General features: G+C 43.7%; 1 protein-coding gene across 1 annotated transcript; it reads left to right on the top strand.

The window, feature by feature from the left end:
- The first annotated feature begins 5,082 nt into the window (after positions 1 to 5,082).
- On the top strand, positions 5,083 to 17,010 carry LOC309487857 (protein NLRC3-like). Its single transcript, XM_082155778.1, has 9 exons — positions 5,083 to 5,216; positions 11,314 to 11,438; positions 11,559 to 11,797; positions 11,897 to 11,936; positions 12,026 to 13,799; positions 13,891 to 14,238; positions 15,371 to 15,511; positions 15,679 to 15,719; positions 16,216 to 17,010. Exons 1-9 carry the CDS (start codon positions 5,104 to 5,106, stop codon positions 16,752 to 16,754), a joined length of 3,360 nt encoding a protein of 1,119 aa, XP_082011904.1. The 5' UTR covers positions 5,083 to 5,103; the 3' UTR covers positions 16,755 to 17,010.
- Positions 17,011 to 19,601: the final 2,591 nt, after the last annotated feature.

Genomic DNA, 19,601 nt, shown 5'->3' on the forward strand with positions numbered 1-19,601 from the left:
AATATCTCGGCGCGCGTGCATAGAAAAAAGCCGTGCGCTGTCGGATGTTTCAACCTCGCAATTGTTGACTTTCTTCTCGAGGGATGAAAGCCGATATATTGTGACCGACGGCTCGAATCTCGCGTTGCCGAGGCAGCACATAGATTACGAAACCGTTTAAATAAATATTAAACTAAACAAACAGTATTGTCTGGTGATTATGGCTGCATTTAATTCTTAATGGAATTAAAATGATGGAATATTATCTGACTTTGAGAAGTTATATATTTTAATTCAGCCTACCACCGTTTCACTTATCTAGTGTTTTTGGCTGCATTTCATTTTGAGGAATTAAAATGTTGAGCCTCGCACCGACAGGTGCAAAAAGAGTGTCGCCTCCCGCGCCCCTCCCGAGGGAGCCTGGCAAAGGAGACGGCGCTCTTGCGGCAAGCCTTCTGAGCCTAAGGTCGATCTGAGGACCGTCGATCCTTTAGGCAAAGAAGGCTTCTGCCAGGTGGTCCTAGCTGCGGCCGGACCACTCAGAGCTGTCCCCCCCGGGGTGGAGCGATCGAGGTCGCCTCCCCCCGGAGCTCTCAGGAAATCAGTGCTGTGTTCCCGCCGTCCAGTACGCTTCGGGCCACACTGATTTCCCGCGCACGCACGCCGCTCCAGCCGCCTCTAGAAAGACCTGCGGCTGGGCAGCGAACGCGTCCGCACACCGAAAATCATTCTCGACTGCTCCCTGCCGGTCAGCCGCTTCAGGGGGTCGGGAATGAGGCTCGGTTGACACCCGAGGCCAGCCTTGAGAGGCTGGTTCCCTTAGTAGATTATCTCGGCGCATGGTCATGCTTCCGAATATATCTGCGTGGGCCCTGCGTACTGTAGAGCTGGGTTACAGACTGCAGTTCAGCTCCCCTCCCCCGAAGTTCAACGGGGTGGTCTGGACTGTGGTCGGCTCAGAGCAGGTTCGGGTTATGGAACAGGAAGTTCAATCCCTGTTGGTCAAGGAGGCCATAGAACGTGTTCCTCTGCCAGACAGGGAGTCCGGGTTCTACAGCCGGTACTTCATAGTTCCCAAGAAGGATGGGGGGTTGCGTCCAATAATAGATCTCAGGCACTTGAATCGTTCTCTGAGGAGATTCAGGTTCAAGATGCTCACAATTCCAGCCATCGTGAGTCAGATCCAGTTCGAGGACTGGTTCGTCACGATAGATCTGAAGGACGCATACTTCCATATTTCCATCCTTCCATGTCACAGGAAGTTCCTGAGGTTCGCTTTCGGGGGCGAAGCGTACCAATATCGGGTTCTTCCCTTTGGCCTAGCTCTTTCCCCTTGCACCTTCACCAAGTGCATGGATGCAGCGCTGGCTCCGCTGAGACTCCAGGGCATTCGTGTACTCAATTACATCGACGACTGGCTAATATTAGCCAAGTCGTACGATATGGCAGTTCGGCATCGAGATGTCGTTCTAGCCCATATCAGGTGCTTGGGGCTGAGACTCAACACAAAGAAAAGCGTGTTGACGCCCTCCCAGAGGACTATGTTCCTGGGAGTGGTATGGGACTCCACGACGATGCGGGCACAAATGTCTCCTGCACGGGTGGAATTCATACGGGCGATGGTCTCCAGAGTGAAGCTAGGCCACAACCTCACTGTGAAGCAGTTTCAGAGACTGCTGGGGCTCATGGCAGCAGCGTCCAACGTCATACCTTTGGCCTGCTACACATGAGACCCCTACAGTGGTGGTTGAGAGCCAAGGGGTTTTCCCCGAGGGGAAATCCGTTCCGTATGATCAGGGTAACGCGCAAATGCCTTCGTTCTCTCGTCATATGGAGGAAACCTTGGTTCCTGTCCCAGGGACCGGTGCTGGGAGCATCATGTTGCCGGAAAACCGTTTCAACAGATGCCTCCCTCACTTGGTTGGGGCGCGGTCATGGACGGCCGCTTTGCGAGAGGTCTGTGGGAGACCCGGCATTCTTCCTGGCACATCAACTGCCTGGAAATGCTGGCGGTCTACAAAGCTCTGAGGAGCTTTTTCCCAGACCTCCGCGGCCACCATGTCCTGATACGCTCGGACAACACTTCTGTAGTCGCGTATCTGAATCATCAGGGGGGTCTGAGGTCGCGCCCTCTATGCAGACTGGCACACCAGATCCTTCTGTGGTCCCAGGGGAAACTGTCGTCTCTCAGAGCGATGTACGTCCCCGGGGACCAAAATCAGGGAGCAGACGTCCTGTCGAGGCGGGGGCTGAGGCCCGGGGAGTGGCGACTCCACCCAGAGGTGGTGGAAGCCATGTGCGTGAGATTCGGCCCAGTGGAAGTGGATCTGTTCGCGTCTCAAGAGACGTCCCACTGTCCACTGTGGTTCTCTCTCAGGCATCCAGCTCCGCTGGGGCTGGACGCCATGATGCAGACGTGGCCAAGGCTGCGTCTGTACGCATTTCCCCCGATCGTTCTGCTCCCGGGAGTCTTGGAGCGAGTCCGCCGGGAGGGGATCAGCCTACTTTTAGTAGCACCCCGCTGGCCGACCCGAGTATGGTTCTCGGACATTGTAGCACTGCTGGACGGCCTTCTGTGGCAGGTCCCTCTGAGGAGGGATCTGCTGTCGCAGGCAGGGGCACAATATTTCACCCCCGGCCAGAGCTGTGGAACCTCTGGGTCTGGCCCCTGAGGGGGCTCGGTACCTAGAGGCTGGCCTGTCAGCAGATGTTGTCGAGACCCTACTCAGCTCCAGGGCTCCTTCTACCAGGAGACTGTACAGCCTGAAGTGGAATGTGTTTTCCACTTGGTGTAGAGAGCGTGAGGTGGACCCAGTTAACTGCCCAGTGGCTTCAGTGCTGGAGTTCCTCCAAGATCGTTTCTCCGCCGGTCTTACCCCGTCCACACTTAAGGTGTATGTGGCTGCCATTGCGGCTTTCCACGCGCCTATAGGTGAGGGGCCTTTGGGGAAGCACCATCTGGTTGTACGTTTCCTCCGTGGGGCTCGGAGGATGAGGCCTGCGGCTCGCTCCAGAGTTCCAACCTGGGACCTGGCGGTGGTACTTGAAGGGTTGGCTGAGGCCCCCTTCGAGCCACTGGAGTCGGCTGAGGCAAAGAACCTGACCCTTAAGGTGGCCTTTCTCCTTGCTATCACCTCTCTGAGGAGAGTGGGGGATCTCCAGGCCTTGGCTATAATGCCAACTTGCCTGGAGTTTGCCCCTGGCGGAGTTAAGGCCATCTTACACCCTAGACCGGGCTATGTGCCCAAGGTGCCATTTAATGTGGCACGGTCAGTGGTTCTTCAGGCATTCCATCCTCCACCTCACGTGACGGCGGAAGAGGGGAGACTTCACCTGCTCTGCCCGGTCAGAGCCCTGAGAGTGTACCTTGAGAGGTCCTCTCAGTGGAGGAAGTCAGACCAGTTGTTGGTGTGCTTTGGTTCACCCAAGAAAGGGCTGCCTGCATCCAAGCAGACAATCAGTAATTGGATTGTTCAGGCTATAGCCATGGCTTATCAGGTGCGCAGTCTGCCTTCACCTATAGCTGTGAGGGCTCATTCTACCAGGAGCATGGCCTCCTCGGTAGCCCTCCTTTCTGGAGCCTCGCTTCAAGATATTTGCGAAGCGGCTGGGTGGGCCACTCCACACACCTTCATAAGATTTTATAGTCTGCAACTCCCTGTGACGCCTGGCGCCAGAGTGATCGCGTCCTAAGTGTGCCTGGTCTCCCAGCTTCACACTAGGGTGGCGTGCTTACGGTGTGGCATAGTGGGCATTGCGTTCCCATAGTGTCGTCACGACGACGACGCAGTGCGAGTTCCCTCGAAGGGGAACGTCTCGGGTTACGACTGTAACCCTTGTTCCCCGAGAAGGGAACGAGACACTGCGTCTCGTCGCCACACCTATCACGGGCAGAGCGCGTGCTTCATCGCAAAGGAGCTAACGTGTGTTTGTGCCGGCGTCCCTTTGTATCTTCCGGTTATGCCGTCATCTACTACGTCATGACGCAGCACCAATCAGGATTGGACAGATTTCATTCATGCTTCAGATGCGTTACGCTGAGGGCGTTCCCATAGTGTCGTCACGACGACGACGCAGTGTCTCGTTCCCTTCTCGGGGAACAAGGGTTACAGTCGTAACCCGAGACGTTTATCAGTGTGCTAATGCTAAACCAAGCACTCAGCAAAGGGTTAAAGGGTTAAAGGACCAAATCTGCACTTTGCTGGATGTCCATGAGCGCATATGTTCAGAAGATGAAAAATGACTGACATCTGTCACTCATATGCGCTCAGAGGGTCATCTGTGTCTGTGTGTGTGTGTGTGTGTGTGTGTGTGTGTGTGTGTGTGTGTGTTCTGCGCATGCGCTGCAGTGATGACGCTGTCTGTCATCTGTCTCCATCTGCTGGTGACTGAAGGAAACACCACAGCTGATCTCTGGGTAATGGTTTACAAAAGCGATGTGTAGATAAAACATTATTATTATTAAAACAATAGGAATATATTCAAATACAAATTAATCGAAATAAAAGTATCCTCTTTCTTTCAGTGTTTAATTTAGCTCTGTGGTGTTTTAGAGGAGTTGCTGTAAGAACAGACTTATCATGAAGAATAAACTCGTTGTTTTGTCCTGAAACACACATTGTCTATTTATATTGTAGCTGTTGCTTTAGTATATTTCAGATCATACTCAACAATTAGCCTACTTAATGTCGAAGCACGTTGGTTTACTAAAAACTAGAGTTTTTAGCATTGAAATGATCAAACAAATTCACATCTGTATTAAACAGTTGGACAAAATTCGCTGTAATATAAAATACTCTATCAAATCTAAAATAAAAATAAAAAGTTGCTAAAGCAAACAGAAAGCGCTCTGAGAAGTGTAAAACAATAAAAACATAACCTCTAATTTGATATCAAATGCTGAACCGAAAAACAGAGTCATAAAGGAATAAAGAAACTGTAATATCGGGAATCATCAGATGCTGAAGACGGAAGTTTATGTAAATCTTTTTTTGAAGTGAATCGAAAGGGTTTTTTACGAACGCCCTCTCGACACGTCACATCTGCTGTTGGCGCGCTTTCTGGAAGTTTGAATCGTTCGAGTCACACACACACACACACACACACACACACACAAGTGCAGCGATGGAGCGCGTGAACACGAGCAGTGTGAGAGGATTCCTGACATCTTGCGACGATCTGACTGAGATGACTCGCTATTTAATACAGAAGAAACTCATCATCAAGTACTTGAGCAGGTGATATTAGTGATATTATGCGATTACGGTGCGATGTGTCAGTGTGTGGTTGGTGAAGTGTGTGGCAGTGACGCAGTATCCAGAGGTTGAATTGTAAAAAAAAAAAAAAAAAAAAAAAAACTATTTTATGTGTGGATTAAAGAATAGAATAAAAATAGGCATTTAATGAAGAAATATTTTATATTTTTATATCATTGTAGAATGTATTTCTGATAGGGTGACCAGATGAGATTGGCTGAAATTCGGGAGCGGGGGGGGGGGGGGGTATCTATAGCCCCTTTCACACAGCGCTTTGAACCCGGCAAATTGCCAGAGCGCCTTCTGTGTGAACGCAAACTCGACCCGGGATTTATGCCGGGATCGATGCCGGGTCGGGACCTAGTAAAGCCCCTTTCACACAGAGATTCCGGAAAATACACGGATAAAGTGACCCGGGATTTGACCCGGGTTCGTTTGATTTTGGTTCATTCACACTGCCAGTGATTTTCCGGAATCAGAGAGTGCGTTCACACACAACCCGTAAAAATGCCGTAAAGACACGTGACATCGATGTGACTTGTAATCTCAGCAGAGTCTTAAGTTTGCTTATGAGCTGCGATCTCTCTCTCGAGAAACCACGCCTGTGCATTTGTTTCTCTGATTCGATCATAAACTTGCGCATTACGTACCGTTTCACAGCTGGAGAACGAGCCCGGCTTCAGCGTCATCACTACGACACGGCATTATTACGGCTTTTGTTCACACAGCGCGCGTTCCGGGACTGAACACGGCAATGTTACTAGGTCCCGACCCGGCATCGATCCCGGCATAAATCCCGGGTCGAGTTTGCGTTCACACAGAAGGCGCTCTGGCAATTTGCCGGCAATTTGCCGGGTTCAAAGCGCTGTGTGAAAGGGGCTTAACATTGCCGTGTTCAGTCCCGGAACGCGCGCTGTGTGAACAAAAGCCGCAATAATGCCGTGTCGTAGTGATGACGCTGAAGCCGGGCTCGTTCTCCAACTGTGAAACGGTACGTAATGCGCAAGTTTATGATCGAATCGGAGAAACAAATGCACAGGCGTGGTTTCTCGAGAGAGAGATCGCAGCTCATAAGCAAATTTAAGACGCTGCTGAGATTACAAGTCACATCGATGTCACGTGTCTTTACGGCATTTTTACGGGTTGTGTGTGAACGCACTCTCTGATTCCGGAAAATCACTGGCAGTGTGAATGACCAAAATCAAACGAACCCGGGTCAAATCCCGGGTCACTTTATCCGTGTATTTTCCGGAATCTCTGTGTGAAAGGGGCTTATGGGTCTGGGGTGACGGGATGGGGGGCTTCAATGATATCAGACTGCGTAGCCTATAATAAAAGATAATGAATTTCAAACCTGAACCAAACATATTTTTATTCAAAGATCAACAGTCTGTCATTATTCTGTATTGACAGGTGCAATATTTGAAAATCGATCATATATTTTTTTTTATTACATTTATATCTGCATTTATGTAAAAACTTAAACTTTCAAACATCAAAATGTCATTTATTAATATGTTTTCATGTCAAAATGACATACAAACATCTTTTCCTATTCTATTTTGCTTGCTATTTTGCAGGCTTGCGTGTCGCGTGAAAAATTGGCGTCGGTTCTGTTTCTAGCATGCACGCGTTTTCCGCGCGGCTCGAGGCGCGCCTGAGACGCGCATGTCACTCACGCAGGCAGTGTGTCGCCGACCTCAACCTCCGCAGACAGTTTTTAATGTTTATAAGACAATAACTACTCAAGATTTTGCTTTAGTATAATTTTCGGGACAATTAGGGCCAGATTCGGGATTCGGGACAACAGTTTAGATTTCGGGACTGTCCCGAATTTTTCGGGACGTCTGGTCACCCTAATTTCTGAGCACCAGACGCTCTCTCTCACTCGCATATGGACACACAATCCCTGCATGCCAAACTATCTAAAATGGTGCCTTTGAAGGGCACTGAAGTTTTTAATCATTATCAACATATTTTTTTATAAAAATAACTATATGAGTTCCAAATGACACTTATTTTTGAGCCCCACACTTTTAAGCGCTCCAGAGTTAGCTAGAGCCGGGGGCGGAGCCAGACACTGTAAACACCTGGGTCTGAGCCCTAATGTAGTTTGTCCAAGGGCATTTTAGTGTGGCGTAACAGCTTTACTGACTTAAAAAGGAACTTTGTTGTTCTTTTTTTAGCCTTAATTTACTGAAGGCTATGGATGTTAGGTAAATATGTTTATTAGATTCATTCACAAAATTATTAATCTTATGCCTAATATGATGAAAATGGCTCTATTATTTGTTTCTTCTCCTCTCACATTAAATCACATGTATTATACAGGCCTATTTTAAGTTAAAAATGGTGAAATTAGAAAAAAGTTGATTAGTTTGCCTGATTATTTTTGTCATTGTTTAACATTTCTCAAAACAGCTATATCAGATATGAAATGTTTAGTTTAGCTACTTGCACCTTATCTCGCACTTTATGACCGTTATCAGCTGGAATTCGCTCTCAGCGGCTCCTGTGAACATAAAGCCCGCCTCCTTTGATTTGATTGGTCATTTCAAACATTTTGACACTAGTGAACGGTGACAGACCAATGACAGCTCAGATTAGAAGATTTAGGTGCTGTGCAATAAATAAATACCTTTGCAATTGATCCAAATGATAGAATGCATGTTAGATTAGGGAAAATACTCGTCCAGAACAGTTTCGTTATCAATCTCACGTATGCCGTGTCTGACTGAGAGAAAACGCTCTAAACTCGGTCCTGGAGGGCCACTGTCCTGCAGAGTTCGGCTCAAACTCGCCTCAACACTCCTGTCTGGATGTGTCTAGTATGCCCAGTAATACCTTGATTGGCTGGTTCAGTGGCCAGTTGCATAAACTGTTAAGACTAGTCTTACAAGTTAGTCATCCAATTTTATTCTTTAAGACTGTTAATAACTTTTTTAAGTCAGTAACATAAAAACGTAGATTGGTCTAATTTGACACCGAACAGTAAGACTGATTACCCCTAACTAACTTCTAGTTGATCATACTAGTTCTTAAGACACAGTCTTAACATAATGGCTATGTTTATGCAACTGGCCCCTGGAGTGTTTAATTGGGACTTACAAATTCCCACAAATATTTTTGACTGTTGTCTATATACACCCAAGAGCAGATATAAATAAGGCAGCAGACATTATTTTTAATATCACCCAAGAATTGGATAAAATCTCACCAGATGCGCCCAAGTTTATAATGGGGGACTTTAATAACTGTACCCTCAAAAAAACGTTGCCTACCTATTCACAGTATGTCACCTGTCCAACACGAAAAAATAAAATCATTGACTTATGCTACGGTTCCATCCCCAAGGCATACTCATCCAGCGCCAGGGCCCCCTTGGGTGGCTCAGATCACAACACAGTCCTTCTAAGACCTATTTATAAACAGATTTTGAAAAGGGTTAAGCCTGTGGAAAAGCAGATCCAGGTGTGGGATGCGGACAGTATAGAGACGTTGAAAGGATGCCTGGAGTGTACATCCTGGGCCATCTTCGAGGATTCTTCAGCTGACTTGCACGAACAGACAGAGGCTATCTCGGGTTACATAGACTTTTGTGTGAGTGCAGTCATTCCAACTAAGATCATCAAGGTGTACCCAAACAATAAACCGTGGGTGACGAAAGAACTAAAGTACATACTAAATGAGAAAAAGAGAGTCTTCGCTTCAGGAAGCTTACAAAACAGAAAAGATATGCAAAGGAAGGTCAACAAGGAGATCTATAAGGCCAGGTGTCAGTACAAGGATAAGATACAGAGCACCCTGGCTGCGGGGAATTCAAGGGCTGCATGGACAGGTATAAAGCTGATGGCAAACGCCCCCTTCAAGACAGAAAAAAACATTGACCATATGGATGACACCGCATCCCTTGTTTTGGCCAACAACCTAAATGAACATTTTACCCGCTTTGAAATAAATGATAGCGATAAGGTCTCTGCCTGGCAACAGATTGTGACGGACGATGCTGGGACGGAGAGTACTTTGATCATCGAGGAGGAGATGGTTCAGCGAGTGTTTGAGAGGATTAATGTACGAAAAAGTCCGGGGCCGGATAACATAGGAGGCAGAGTGCTTAAGTACTGTGCGGCACAATTAAGTGGAATTTTCTGTTCCCTCTTCAAACGCTCAGTAGACACCCAGGTGGTTCCACTGCTTTGGAAGACAGCAGTTGTGACCCCCCTTCCCAAAGTCTCCCATCCATCCTCACCCAAGGATTACAGGCCCATCGCCCTCACCTCTCTTGTAGTTAAATCATTTGAGCAGATCATCAAAACATACATCATGAATTCCTGTAGACATGCTCTTGACCCTCTACAATTTGCCTACAGATTTGGGAGGGGGACGGACGATGCCATTTTAGTGCTTTTAAATTATTTGTATACACACCTGGAGGGTTGTAAAACACATGCTCGCATTTTATTTGCTGACTTTTCATCAGCGTTCAATACAATCCACCCACAAATTTTAGGAAATAGACTTAGAGACAACTTCCAGCTAAATTCAATACTAATAAAATGGATCCTGGACTTCCTGAGTGGACGGCCACAAAGAGTAAGGGTGGGGAAAACATTATCTGGGGTCCGCTTCACTTCAACTGGGACACCACAAGGTAGCGTTTTGTCACCACTATTATATATATTGTACACTGACTGTTGTCGCAGTAGTTATCCTGGACGTTATATAATTAAATTCGCAGATGATACTGCTGTGATTAGTTTATTGGAGCGAGATGAAACTGAACATGGTCTAGTGTTGCATGAATTTGTTGACTGGTGTAAAGCCTCCCAGTTGTATTTGAATGCATCTAAGACTAAAGAATTGGTTTTTGATTTTAGACATGGGGCACCCTCACCCACTCCGACTCTAATAAAAGGAGAGGAGATAGAGATGGTGACGGAGTACAAGTATCTTGGTCTTATCATTGATAGTAAATTATCCTGGGATCAGTGTGCTGATGCTGTTTTTAAAAAGGGTCAACAACGTTTGTATTTTCTTAGAAAGCTTAATTATTTTAATGTTGATAATAAAATGTTGACTCTTTTTTATAAGTCCTTTATTGAGAGTATTCTCTCCTACTGCATAGTATGCTGGTATGGACATTCAAAAATCACCCATAGGAACAAATTGGGGAAGATTGTTAAAACCTGTGGAAAAATCATTGGGAAACAACAGGTAGACCTGTACCAACTATACCTGATGAGATTGGCACAGAAGGCAGACAAGGTTTGCATGGATAAAACCCATCCACTTTCAGTGGAGTTTAAGCCTCTCCCTTCAGGTCGTAGATATAGATACCCCAAAGTTAGAACCAATCGAGCAAAAAACTCATTCATTCCCATGGCAATAACCCAATCAAATAAGGTGTGGGGAGGGGTATGACTTGAGAATATATGTGAAGTAATGTGAAGTAGTTTTTATTTATTTATGATATTGTGCATGTGGATAATGTTTATGCTGTGGATTATGTGTCAATATGTCTGTACTGTACAACAAATTGCCTCTCTGAGGACATTAAAGTTTTCTAAGTCTAAGTCTAAGACTTTAGCTGAACTCTGCAGGACAGTGGCCCTCCAGGAGCAGGACTGGACACCCAAACGATTCAGTACGCGAGTAAACTGTCCGAATCATTCAGACTGATTCACAAACCATTTACCATTCACCCACCAATTCAACGGAGACTATTGTTTTAACTGGTTTAACCTGCTGTGCGTCTGTTCACTGTCCATCGTGTGCTCTAACACCTGCAGCCTCAGCCGATTCATTGACTTTGAACTGGCGTTTTATATATATATATATGAAGAATATTGTTATTTCTGGCTGCCTTTCTCCGTTTGGCTTTGGTTGCCATATTTATGAGCTTATCTGGCCTTTGAAAAAGTGAATGTTTGAACTTTGGTGTATGCTAAATGAAAACAGGTGAACCGATATATGAATGTGTCTGCAGGTGTATCTAACCCTAACTACTAATGACCAACTATAATTTTTGCTATTGTACATACATTTTATTCTTCTAACTGTTTGTCTTTGGTTAACACAGCTGGAGAAGAACAACAAGGAGGATGGAAGACACAGTAAAGAAACTACAGAAAAAATATGGAAAGAAAACAGCATTAAAAATGATCAAGTCCATAGTGAAAAAAATCAGAAAAAAGCATATCAAATGTAGGAAAAGATTTATAATTTACTTTGTTAGTAGTCAATATGTTTCTCAATCTTCAATAAGCTTTATTATAATATTTACATGGTTTTGGTTGTGTATTTAATTGTTAATTTTTTTAACAGATGGTGACGTTCAAACGCTGAGCGTTCAAACACATTCTGGAAACATGACAAATCAACAGCCTAACAACCTTCCACAACAACAGCATAATAATAATAATAATAATTCTACATCACTCGGACAACCATCAATTCAGAACCCTAATCAGCATAACTTCACAATTGACCAGAAGAATGGTGGGTCAATATTTGCTCCAAACATGATAGGAAACTATATAGATGGTGATGTTAACATCATTGCGGTGAGTGTCTGATAATTTAAGAAACAGTTGCTTATTTAAGAAATGATTTGTGTATGTTATATATATTTATGTATAAGTATTTTTTGTTTTGTTTTTCAGACTCTGGTGTCTCACTCTATACCCTCGGTAAACGAACATGGTAAGATCTCTTGTTGTAGAACACTGTGCATTCATAAGTGTGATGCTCCTGTTAATAATATGACTTTCCAACTTTGTCCTGATTTTTAGAAATTCTTCAGAATGTAAGGAATAAGATGAAATCAAGAATGCTGTGTGACGCTGAGAAGACTTTGGAGGGAAGTGCACCACAGTCGGTCTCTCTAAACAAGATCTACACTGAGCTGTTTATCATCAATGATGAGACTGACCCCATCAATAGAGAACATGAGATCTGGCAGATCGAGACGACACATGATTTAAACACATCAGCTCAGAGACTCATAAACTACAAGGAAATCCTTCAGCCATCCACAGATATGGCCATGAAGACCGTTTTAACTAAAGGAATTGCTGGAATTGGGAAAACAATCACCGTTCAGAAGTTTGTCCTTGACTGGGTGAGCGGAGAAGCCAATCAAGATCTAGAGCTTGTGTTTCTGCTGCCGTTCCGAAATCTGAACTTGCTTGAAGGAGAAAAGAGTCTATTTGACTTGCTTTGTGTCTTTTACCCTGAGTTAAAAGAGGCGAGACAGATCTCTGAATGGATCTGTGATAGGAAAGTTCTGTTCATCTTAGATGGTCTAGATGAATTTAAAAAGGATTTGAACTTTCAAAGCAGCCTTTTGTCGGATGTAACTAAAGAAGCCACAGTGGATGTCCTTCTTGTAAACCTTCTACAAGGAAATCTGCTTCCATCCGCTCACCTGTGGATCACCAGCCGGCCCGTCGCAGCTGGACAGCTTCCAAGGGAGATCTTCTTACGTGGATACATCACACAGATCCGAGGATTCAGAGACGAGCAAAAGGAGGAGTACTTCATGAGGCACCTTGAGGATCCAAAGCTATTCCAAGACATCATCTGTCACCTAAAGTCTCAAAAGAGCCTGTGGATATTGTGCCACATACCTCTGTTTTGTTGGATTTCAGTGGTTGTTCTTAAAGACATAATTACAAGACAAAATAAAGATGGGAGCATGCCCTCAAATCTGACGCAAATGTACATCCACTATCTGCTCATTCAGACCGGGTTGAGCCATGAAAAATATCAAGGGAAAGAACTGTCACAACAGGACGCTCTCAAGCGGCACAAAGAGCTGATTATGAAACTGGCAAAGCTGGCATACTGGCAGCTGAAGGAACAGAACGTCGTCTTCAGAGAAGAAGACTTGATGAGCAATAACATCACTGTTGATGAAGCGCATCAATATCCTGGTGTCATTACCTGTGTCACAGAGTACAAATTTGGATATATCAGGACAAAACTTTTCACCTTCGTCCATCTCAGTGTCCAGGAATTCTTTGCAGCCTTGTTTGTGTTTCACACATTTCTATCAGGAAACCAAGACTCCCTGAATTTAATAAGAGCCAAAAAGAGGCAGACGTCTCTGTGTGATTTTCTCAAAGATGTGATTGATGTGGCCTTGAAAAGTGAAAATGGACACTTGGATCTTTTTATCTGTTTTCTCTTTGGGATTTCTTGCGATTCCAGCAGAGATCTACTTGAAGTACTCCTGCCTCCATCACGGGCCAGTAGTTCAGATGGTCACAAGAAGGTGACCACGTACATTAAGTCTTTGAAGAGGAAAGGTCTGTCCTCTGAGAGATGCATTAGTCTTGTCCGTTGTCTCGTTGAGCTCAAGGACACGTCATTTTTGCAGGAGATGCGAGATCTCGAACGCTCACGGTCCAAAGAGCCCCTCACACTGTTCCAGTGCACGCTTCTGGCTTACCAGTTTGTAATGTCAGATATGAAACACGATGAGTTTGATCTCAGGAAGTACAACATCACTTTAGAAGGGTTTCAAAGATTCTCCCCAGCCATCACAAGCTTCAAAAAGGCTCTGTAAGTATTAAGATGTAGTAAATGTCTTTAAAATGTATCATATGATGTTCTTGGTTAAAGCTGAATGTACGTTTGAATGCATCACTGACAGGTTCAAAGGAAGCGGATTTACAGAGCAGCACTGTGAGATCTTGAAGTGTTACCTAACGTCACCAAACTCTCACCTGATTCATCTTGATCTGAGTCACAATGATCTGGGACGGTCCACTCTGAACCATCTTTCCACTGCGCTCTGTAATCTCAATTGCCAGATTCAGATCCTGAACCTCAGCCACAATGACCTCCAGAGTCATGACATGGAGCTGATCAGGGATGTGCTTTTAGGAGAAAATATGAATCTGAAATGGCTGGAGCTCAACGACAATCCTCTTGGTGATTCAGGAGTGAAGATACTCTCATCTGGACTGCAGAGCGCGAACTGTCCTCTTGAAGTTCTGAAGTAAGTCAAACTAACCAGGGCTCAACGCTGAGGATGTTCTACTGGCCCACTGGTTCACATTTTAACCACAAAAATAACTATTTTAAGTTATTTTTTTATAATTGTTTTTGATCCATGTAACCTTGTGTACTATTACATAAGGTTATGAAATAAAAAATGTAGATACCAGTGAAATTTAAATACCTCATCAAAATCTACTAAGCCTAACTAATATAAATTTCAAACATTATTAAATATAAATATATCATAAACATTATAAGCATAAGTAAACAGTCAGTAATAAAGTATAAACAAATAAACAATGAGCAGATCAAATAAACAATGAGCAGGTTTGCTGTCACTTTGGCTGCATTTACATTACATGGTTCAAGTGACCCAATTCCATTTTTCCGCTCCCATGTGGCACAGATCGGATATGACCACGAACGTGTGAGCAGGATAAAAGCACATGGATTCCGATATTCTCAGATCGGTTTTAGGCCTCATTCATACGTGGAAATAAATCTGATATGAATCGAATACATGCATTTGCGTCTGCCATGTAAGCGGACAGATCGGATATTCCCGCCAATGCAAGTTATCGTCACTGAAAAAGCAACGATGAAGTCAAATCAGGTGGACACCAACCGTGATCCCATGACTCTTTTCAATGGCGCAATGCAGGAAATAGTCTCAACTCAATGTTGTGCTGACCTTTAAAGATGGTACGGAAAGCCAAAGCTTGTATTATGGGTCACTTTTAATGGTCATCAGAAAAATCAGCCAACAAATCTTAACTGGGCATCAAGACCTGCAGTGTAAATGCGGCCTTAAAGATCTCATGCATGAATCTAATAAATTGACACAAGCATTTTCTTTCTGGACTGTTTGCATTCACTTAAGAAACAACTGACTGTGTTTACGAGGATGCTCACCGAAGATAGAAGAACTCAGTTTGGTGTTTGGTTGAGAGAGAGTTCTCTTTTACATCGTCTTACACTTGAATGGTTTAAAATCGCCACAAGACTTGTGCTATTTGTAAACTTTTCCACTAGTTCTTATTGTCGAGCCTTGCTAGCCCGCAAACAACAGGGTCTAAACACAGACAAAGGGACAATATGCTGATCTGAAAAAAACTGCTTTTGCTTCATAGACTTTCAGGCTGTCAGATTAAAGAAGGAGTTCATCAGTTGGTGTCTTCTTTGAAAGCCAATTCTTCATCTCTGAAAGAGCTGGATCTGCGGTATAATCTTGGAAACATCGGACAGGAAACTCTAAACCTGTGCTCACTGAGGTACTGTAGCATGACTTGAGTCCCAAATGGACTTAAACTATGCACTATGTACTTGTTTAGTGTATGAGTTTTATAAGGTTATGTTGTCATCCTGAGTATAATATTCATGTTTAAAAAAGTTCTTGTATAACAGTGTGGTTCTACTCTTACCACTCTTCTCTGACTAGAACTGGAGGAGTCTGCGGTCACCAACCAGGACTCGACAAATGTGAGTTTAAACATGCTCATTAATGTTTTCAAATCACCATCAAGGCTAAAATTAGATTGAAGGCTAAAATTTGATATGTATTTGTAGATGCTGTAACGGCTTTACCGTTTTTAACACCTTTTCTATTTAATTTTAATAGGTTTGTAGACATGCAGATATTTCATGTGTTTCTCTAAATTAACATGAGGTCATAAAAACCTGCCAGTGTAATTATGAATGAATTATTCCATCTCAAATGATTTAAATAAGCATGTGTTACACCCCGTATAGGTCAAAGAATGTTTGTCCTTTGACCTAGACAGGGCGTAACGTGACATCGGGGGCTCGTCCGGGATAAAAAACAAACACGTTCCACAGCAGAATAAAACACAGAAACCCACCGAAAGGGACGTAACACATGACTTCCCAGAAGTACATTATGTCCTCTACCCACATGCATATGCTGACGGGAACCGCTTGATAATTGTTGATGCTAATCTAATAAATCTGTTTTTAGACGGCGTCACGCTCACCTTTGACCCTCAGACTGCTAACGGATACCTCCATCTGAACGAGAGCAACACTGTGGCCACTCGTCGGAGGGAGAAACAGCAGTTTCCAGATAATGCTGAGAGATTTGACGAGTGCAATCAGGTCCTGTGCCGCCCGGCGCTGTCCGAGCGCTGCTTCTTTACGGTGGATGTGATTGGGCCAGACTTGTACGTGGGCGTGGCCTGTGAGGGACTCAAGAGGAAGGGAGCGAGTGATCGAGTGTGTCTGGGACGCAATGAGATGTCATGGAGTTTATATTGCTCAGATAGTGTATGTGAGGCTCATCACAACCAGAAAACTGTATCAGTTCCAACAGAGTCCGTCAGGAAACTCGGCGTGTTCCTGCACCGGGAGGCTGGTTCTGTTTGCTTCTATAGTTTGAGCCCACAGATGAAACTCTTGTACATGTTTGATGCAGTTTTCCCTGAGGACCAGGACCTTTTCGCTGCGTTCAGGATTCAGGAGCCAGGCTGTTCAGTCAATTTAAGACAAGAATCGCTGTAACTATATGTTGAATGACCTGCAATATTGACCTGCCAGACCTGAACCTACTCAGAACCAGCGGCAAGTGTTTCAACTTTTGATGAACACTGAACGTCTGAATCTCCAGCAGAAATAAACTTAGAGTATTGTTTAATATATGGCAATTACTGTAATCATGACATGTACTCTATCATTTTCATGTGTTTTCACTCAAAACTGTTTATGTTTCTAAGCCAAATCAGTTTAATTTAATAACATAATAAAGACATGAATTGAATTGAGTCCAGTTTCTATTTATTGGACTGATTCTTCTAATCTATTCTAATATGTGACCCTGGACCACAAAACCAGTCGCATGTCGCACGGGTATATCTGTGGCAATAGCCAACAAGACATTGCATGGGTCAAAATTATAGATTTTTCTTCTATGCCAAAAATCATTAGGATATTAAGATCATGTTCCATGAAGATATTTGGTAAATTTTCTACCATAAATATATAAAACATGTATTTGTGTGAGTGAACATTATAAGCATAAGTAAACAGTCAGTAATAAAGTATAAACAAATAAACAATGAGCAGATCAAATAAACAATGAGCAGGTTTGCTGTCACTTTGGCTGCATTTACATTACATGGTTCAAGTGACCCAATTCCATTTTTCCGCTCCCATGTGGCACAGATCGGATATGACCACGAACGTGTGAGCAGGATAAAAGCACATGGATTCCGATATTCTCAGATCGGTTTAAGGCCTCATTCATACGTGGAAATAAATCTGATATGAATCGAATACATGCATTTGCGTCTGCCATGTAAGCGGACAGATCGGATATTCCCGCCAAAGCAAGTTATCGTCACTGAAAAAGCAACGATGAAGTCAAATCAGGTGGACACCAACCGTGATCCCATGACTCTTTTCAATGGCGCAATGCAGGAAATAGTCTCAACTCAATGTTGTGCTGACCTTTAAAGATGGTACGGAAAGCCAAAGCTTGTATTATCAATTCATCTGCGTCCATTGCAAATCGCGCTGTTTTATTTTATTTTTCTGCCTGAGCTTTTCCGGGTCAGTATGTCTACCTTTGGTTGTTTTGCCAAGTGTATACAGTGTAAATGCAGATATTGGATATGGGTCACTTTTAATGGTCATCAGAAAAATCAGCCAACAAATCTTAACTGGGCATCAAGACCTGCAGTGTAAATGCGGCCTTAAAGATCTCATGCATGAATCTAATAAATTGACACAAGCATTTTCTTTCTGGACTGTTTGCATTCACTTAAGAAACAACTGACTGTGTTTACGAGGATGCTCACCGAAGATAGAAGAACTCAGTTTGGTGTTTGGTTGAGAGAGAGTTCTCTTTTACATCGTCTTACACTTGAATGGTTTAAAATCACCACAAGACTTGTGCTATTTGTAAACTTTTCCACTAGTTCTTATTGTCGAGCCTTGCTAGCCCGCAAACAACAGGGTCTAAACACAGACAAAGGGACAATATGCTGATCTGAAAAAAACTGCTTTTGCTTCATAGACTTTCAGGCTGTCAGATTAAAGAAGGAGTTCATCAGTTGGTGTCTTCTTTGAAAGCCAATTCTTCATCTCTGAAAGAGCTGGATCTGCGGTATAATCTTGGAAACATCGGACAGGAAACTCTAAACCTGTGCTCACTGAGGTACTGTAGCATGACTTGAGTCCCAAATGGACTTAAACTATGCACTATGTACTTGTTTAGTGTATGAGTTTTATAAGGTTATGTTGTCATCCTGAGTATAATATTCATGTTTAAAAAAGTTATTGTATAACAGTGTGGTTCTACTCTTACCACTCTTCTCTGACTAGAACTGGAGGAGTCTGCGGTCACCAACCAGGACTCGACAAATGTGAGTTTAAACATGCTCATTAATGTTTTCAAATCACCATCAAGATTGAAGGCTAAAATTTGATATGTATTTGTAGATGCTGTAACGGCTTTACCGTTTTTAACACCTTTTCACATGTATTTGTGTGAGTGAATGCAGCACAATCGCCAACATAAATGAACAACTTTAAAGGAGATTTTCTCAATGTTTAGATTTTTTTGCAACTTCAGATTCCAGATTTTCAATAGTTGTCTCTCAGCCAAATATTGTCCTATCCTAACAAACCACACATCAGCGGAAAGTTTCGAAAAATTTACCCATGTGACTGGTTTTGTGGTCCAGGGTCACATATATTAATAATCCTATAGCAGTTTATGTGTGTTTGTATTGATTTAACTGTGTACTACTTTATATGCACTGATCTCTTCTTATCTTTGCAACAGCGTCAGATGTTACGAGGGTTTGAAGAAGTCCGTACGAGTCTTTCATTGGGTCGCGTTGGGTGGCGTCTGCAGACGTAGGCCTAGGTTGTTAAAACGGGCTGAGCCTCGTTTATTCTGCGGTGAAGCGTCACTGTAAACGAGTCACATTAAAAACACACAGCAGTGCTAAATAATGAGTGTATGAGTGCAGATCTGCAGTCACCAGTAGAGGACGCCACCGCTACCAACATAACCACTGTTCAAGACATCAAATGGAACAATCATTCATTTTAAGTGCTACTTATACAAATGACTTAAAGAAGAAAGGCTGGTTATTGCATCTGTGCCTGCATTAATAGTCTGCATCACTTTTAAGACCCTCTTGTCTGCGGTGACTTGTAAATGAGTCACTGAGTTTGAAGTGTGATGTCAGTCTGCTTCTGTTCCTCTATCACACACGTCTCGTGCCGTTACGAAAGGGTTTGAGATGGAAACATGTAGGACGTGATCCGAGATCATCTGCTCTTCGCTGGAGAGAAAGTGTGTTCATTTCTCTCTCACACACTCATTTTGGGTGTGGACGC

Source organism: Leuciscus leuciscus, assembly GCF_965113295.1.
Source record: "Leuciscus leuciscus genome assembly, chromosome: 23".
Taxonomy (NCBI): domain Eukaryota; kingdom Metazoa; phylum Chordata; class Actinopteri; order Cypriniformes; family Leuciscidae; genus Leuciscus; species Leuciscus leuciscus.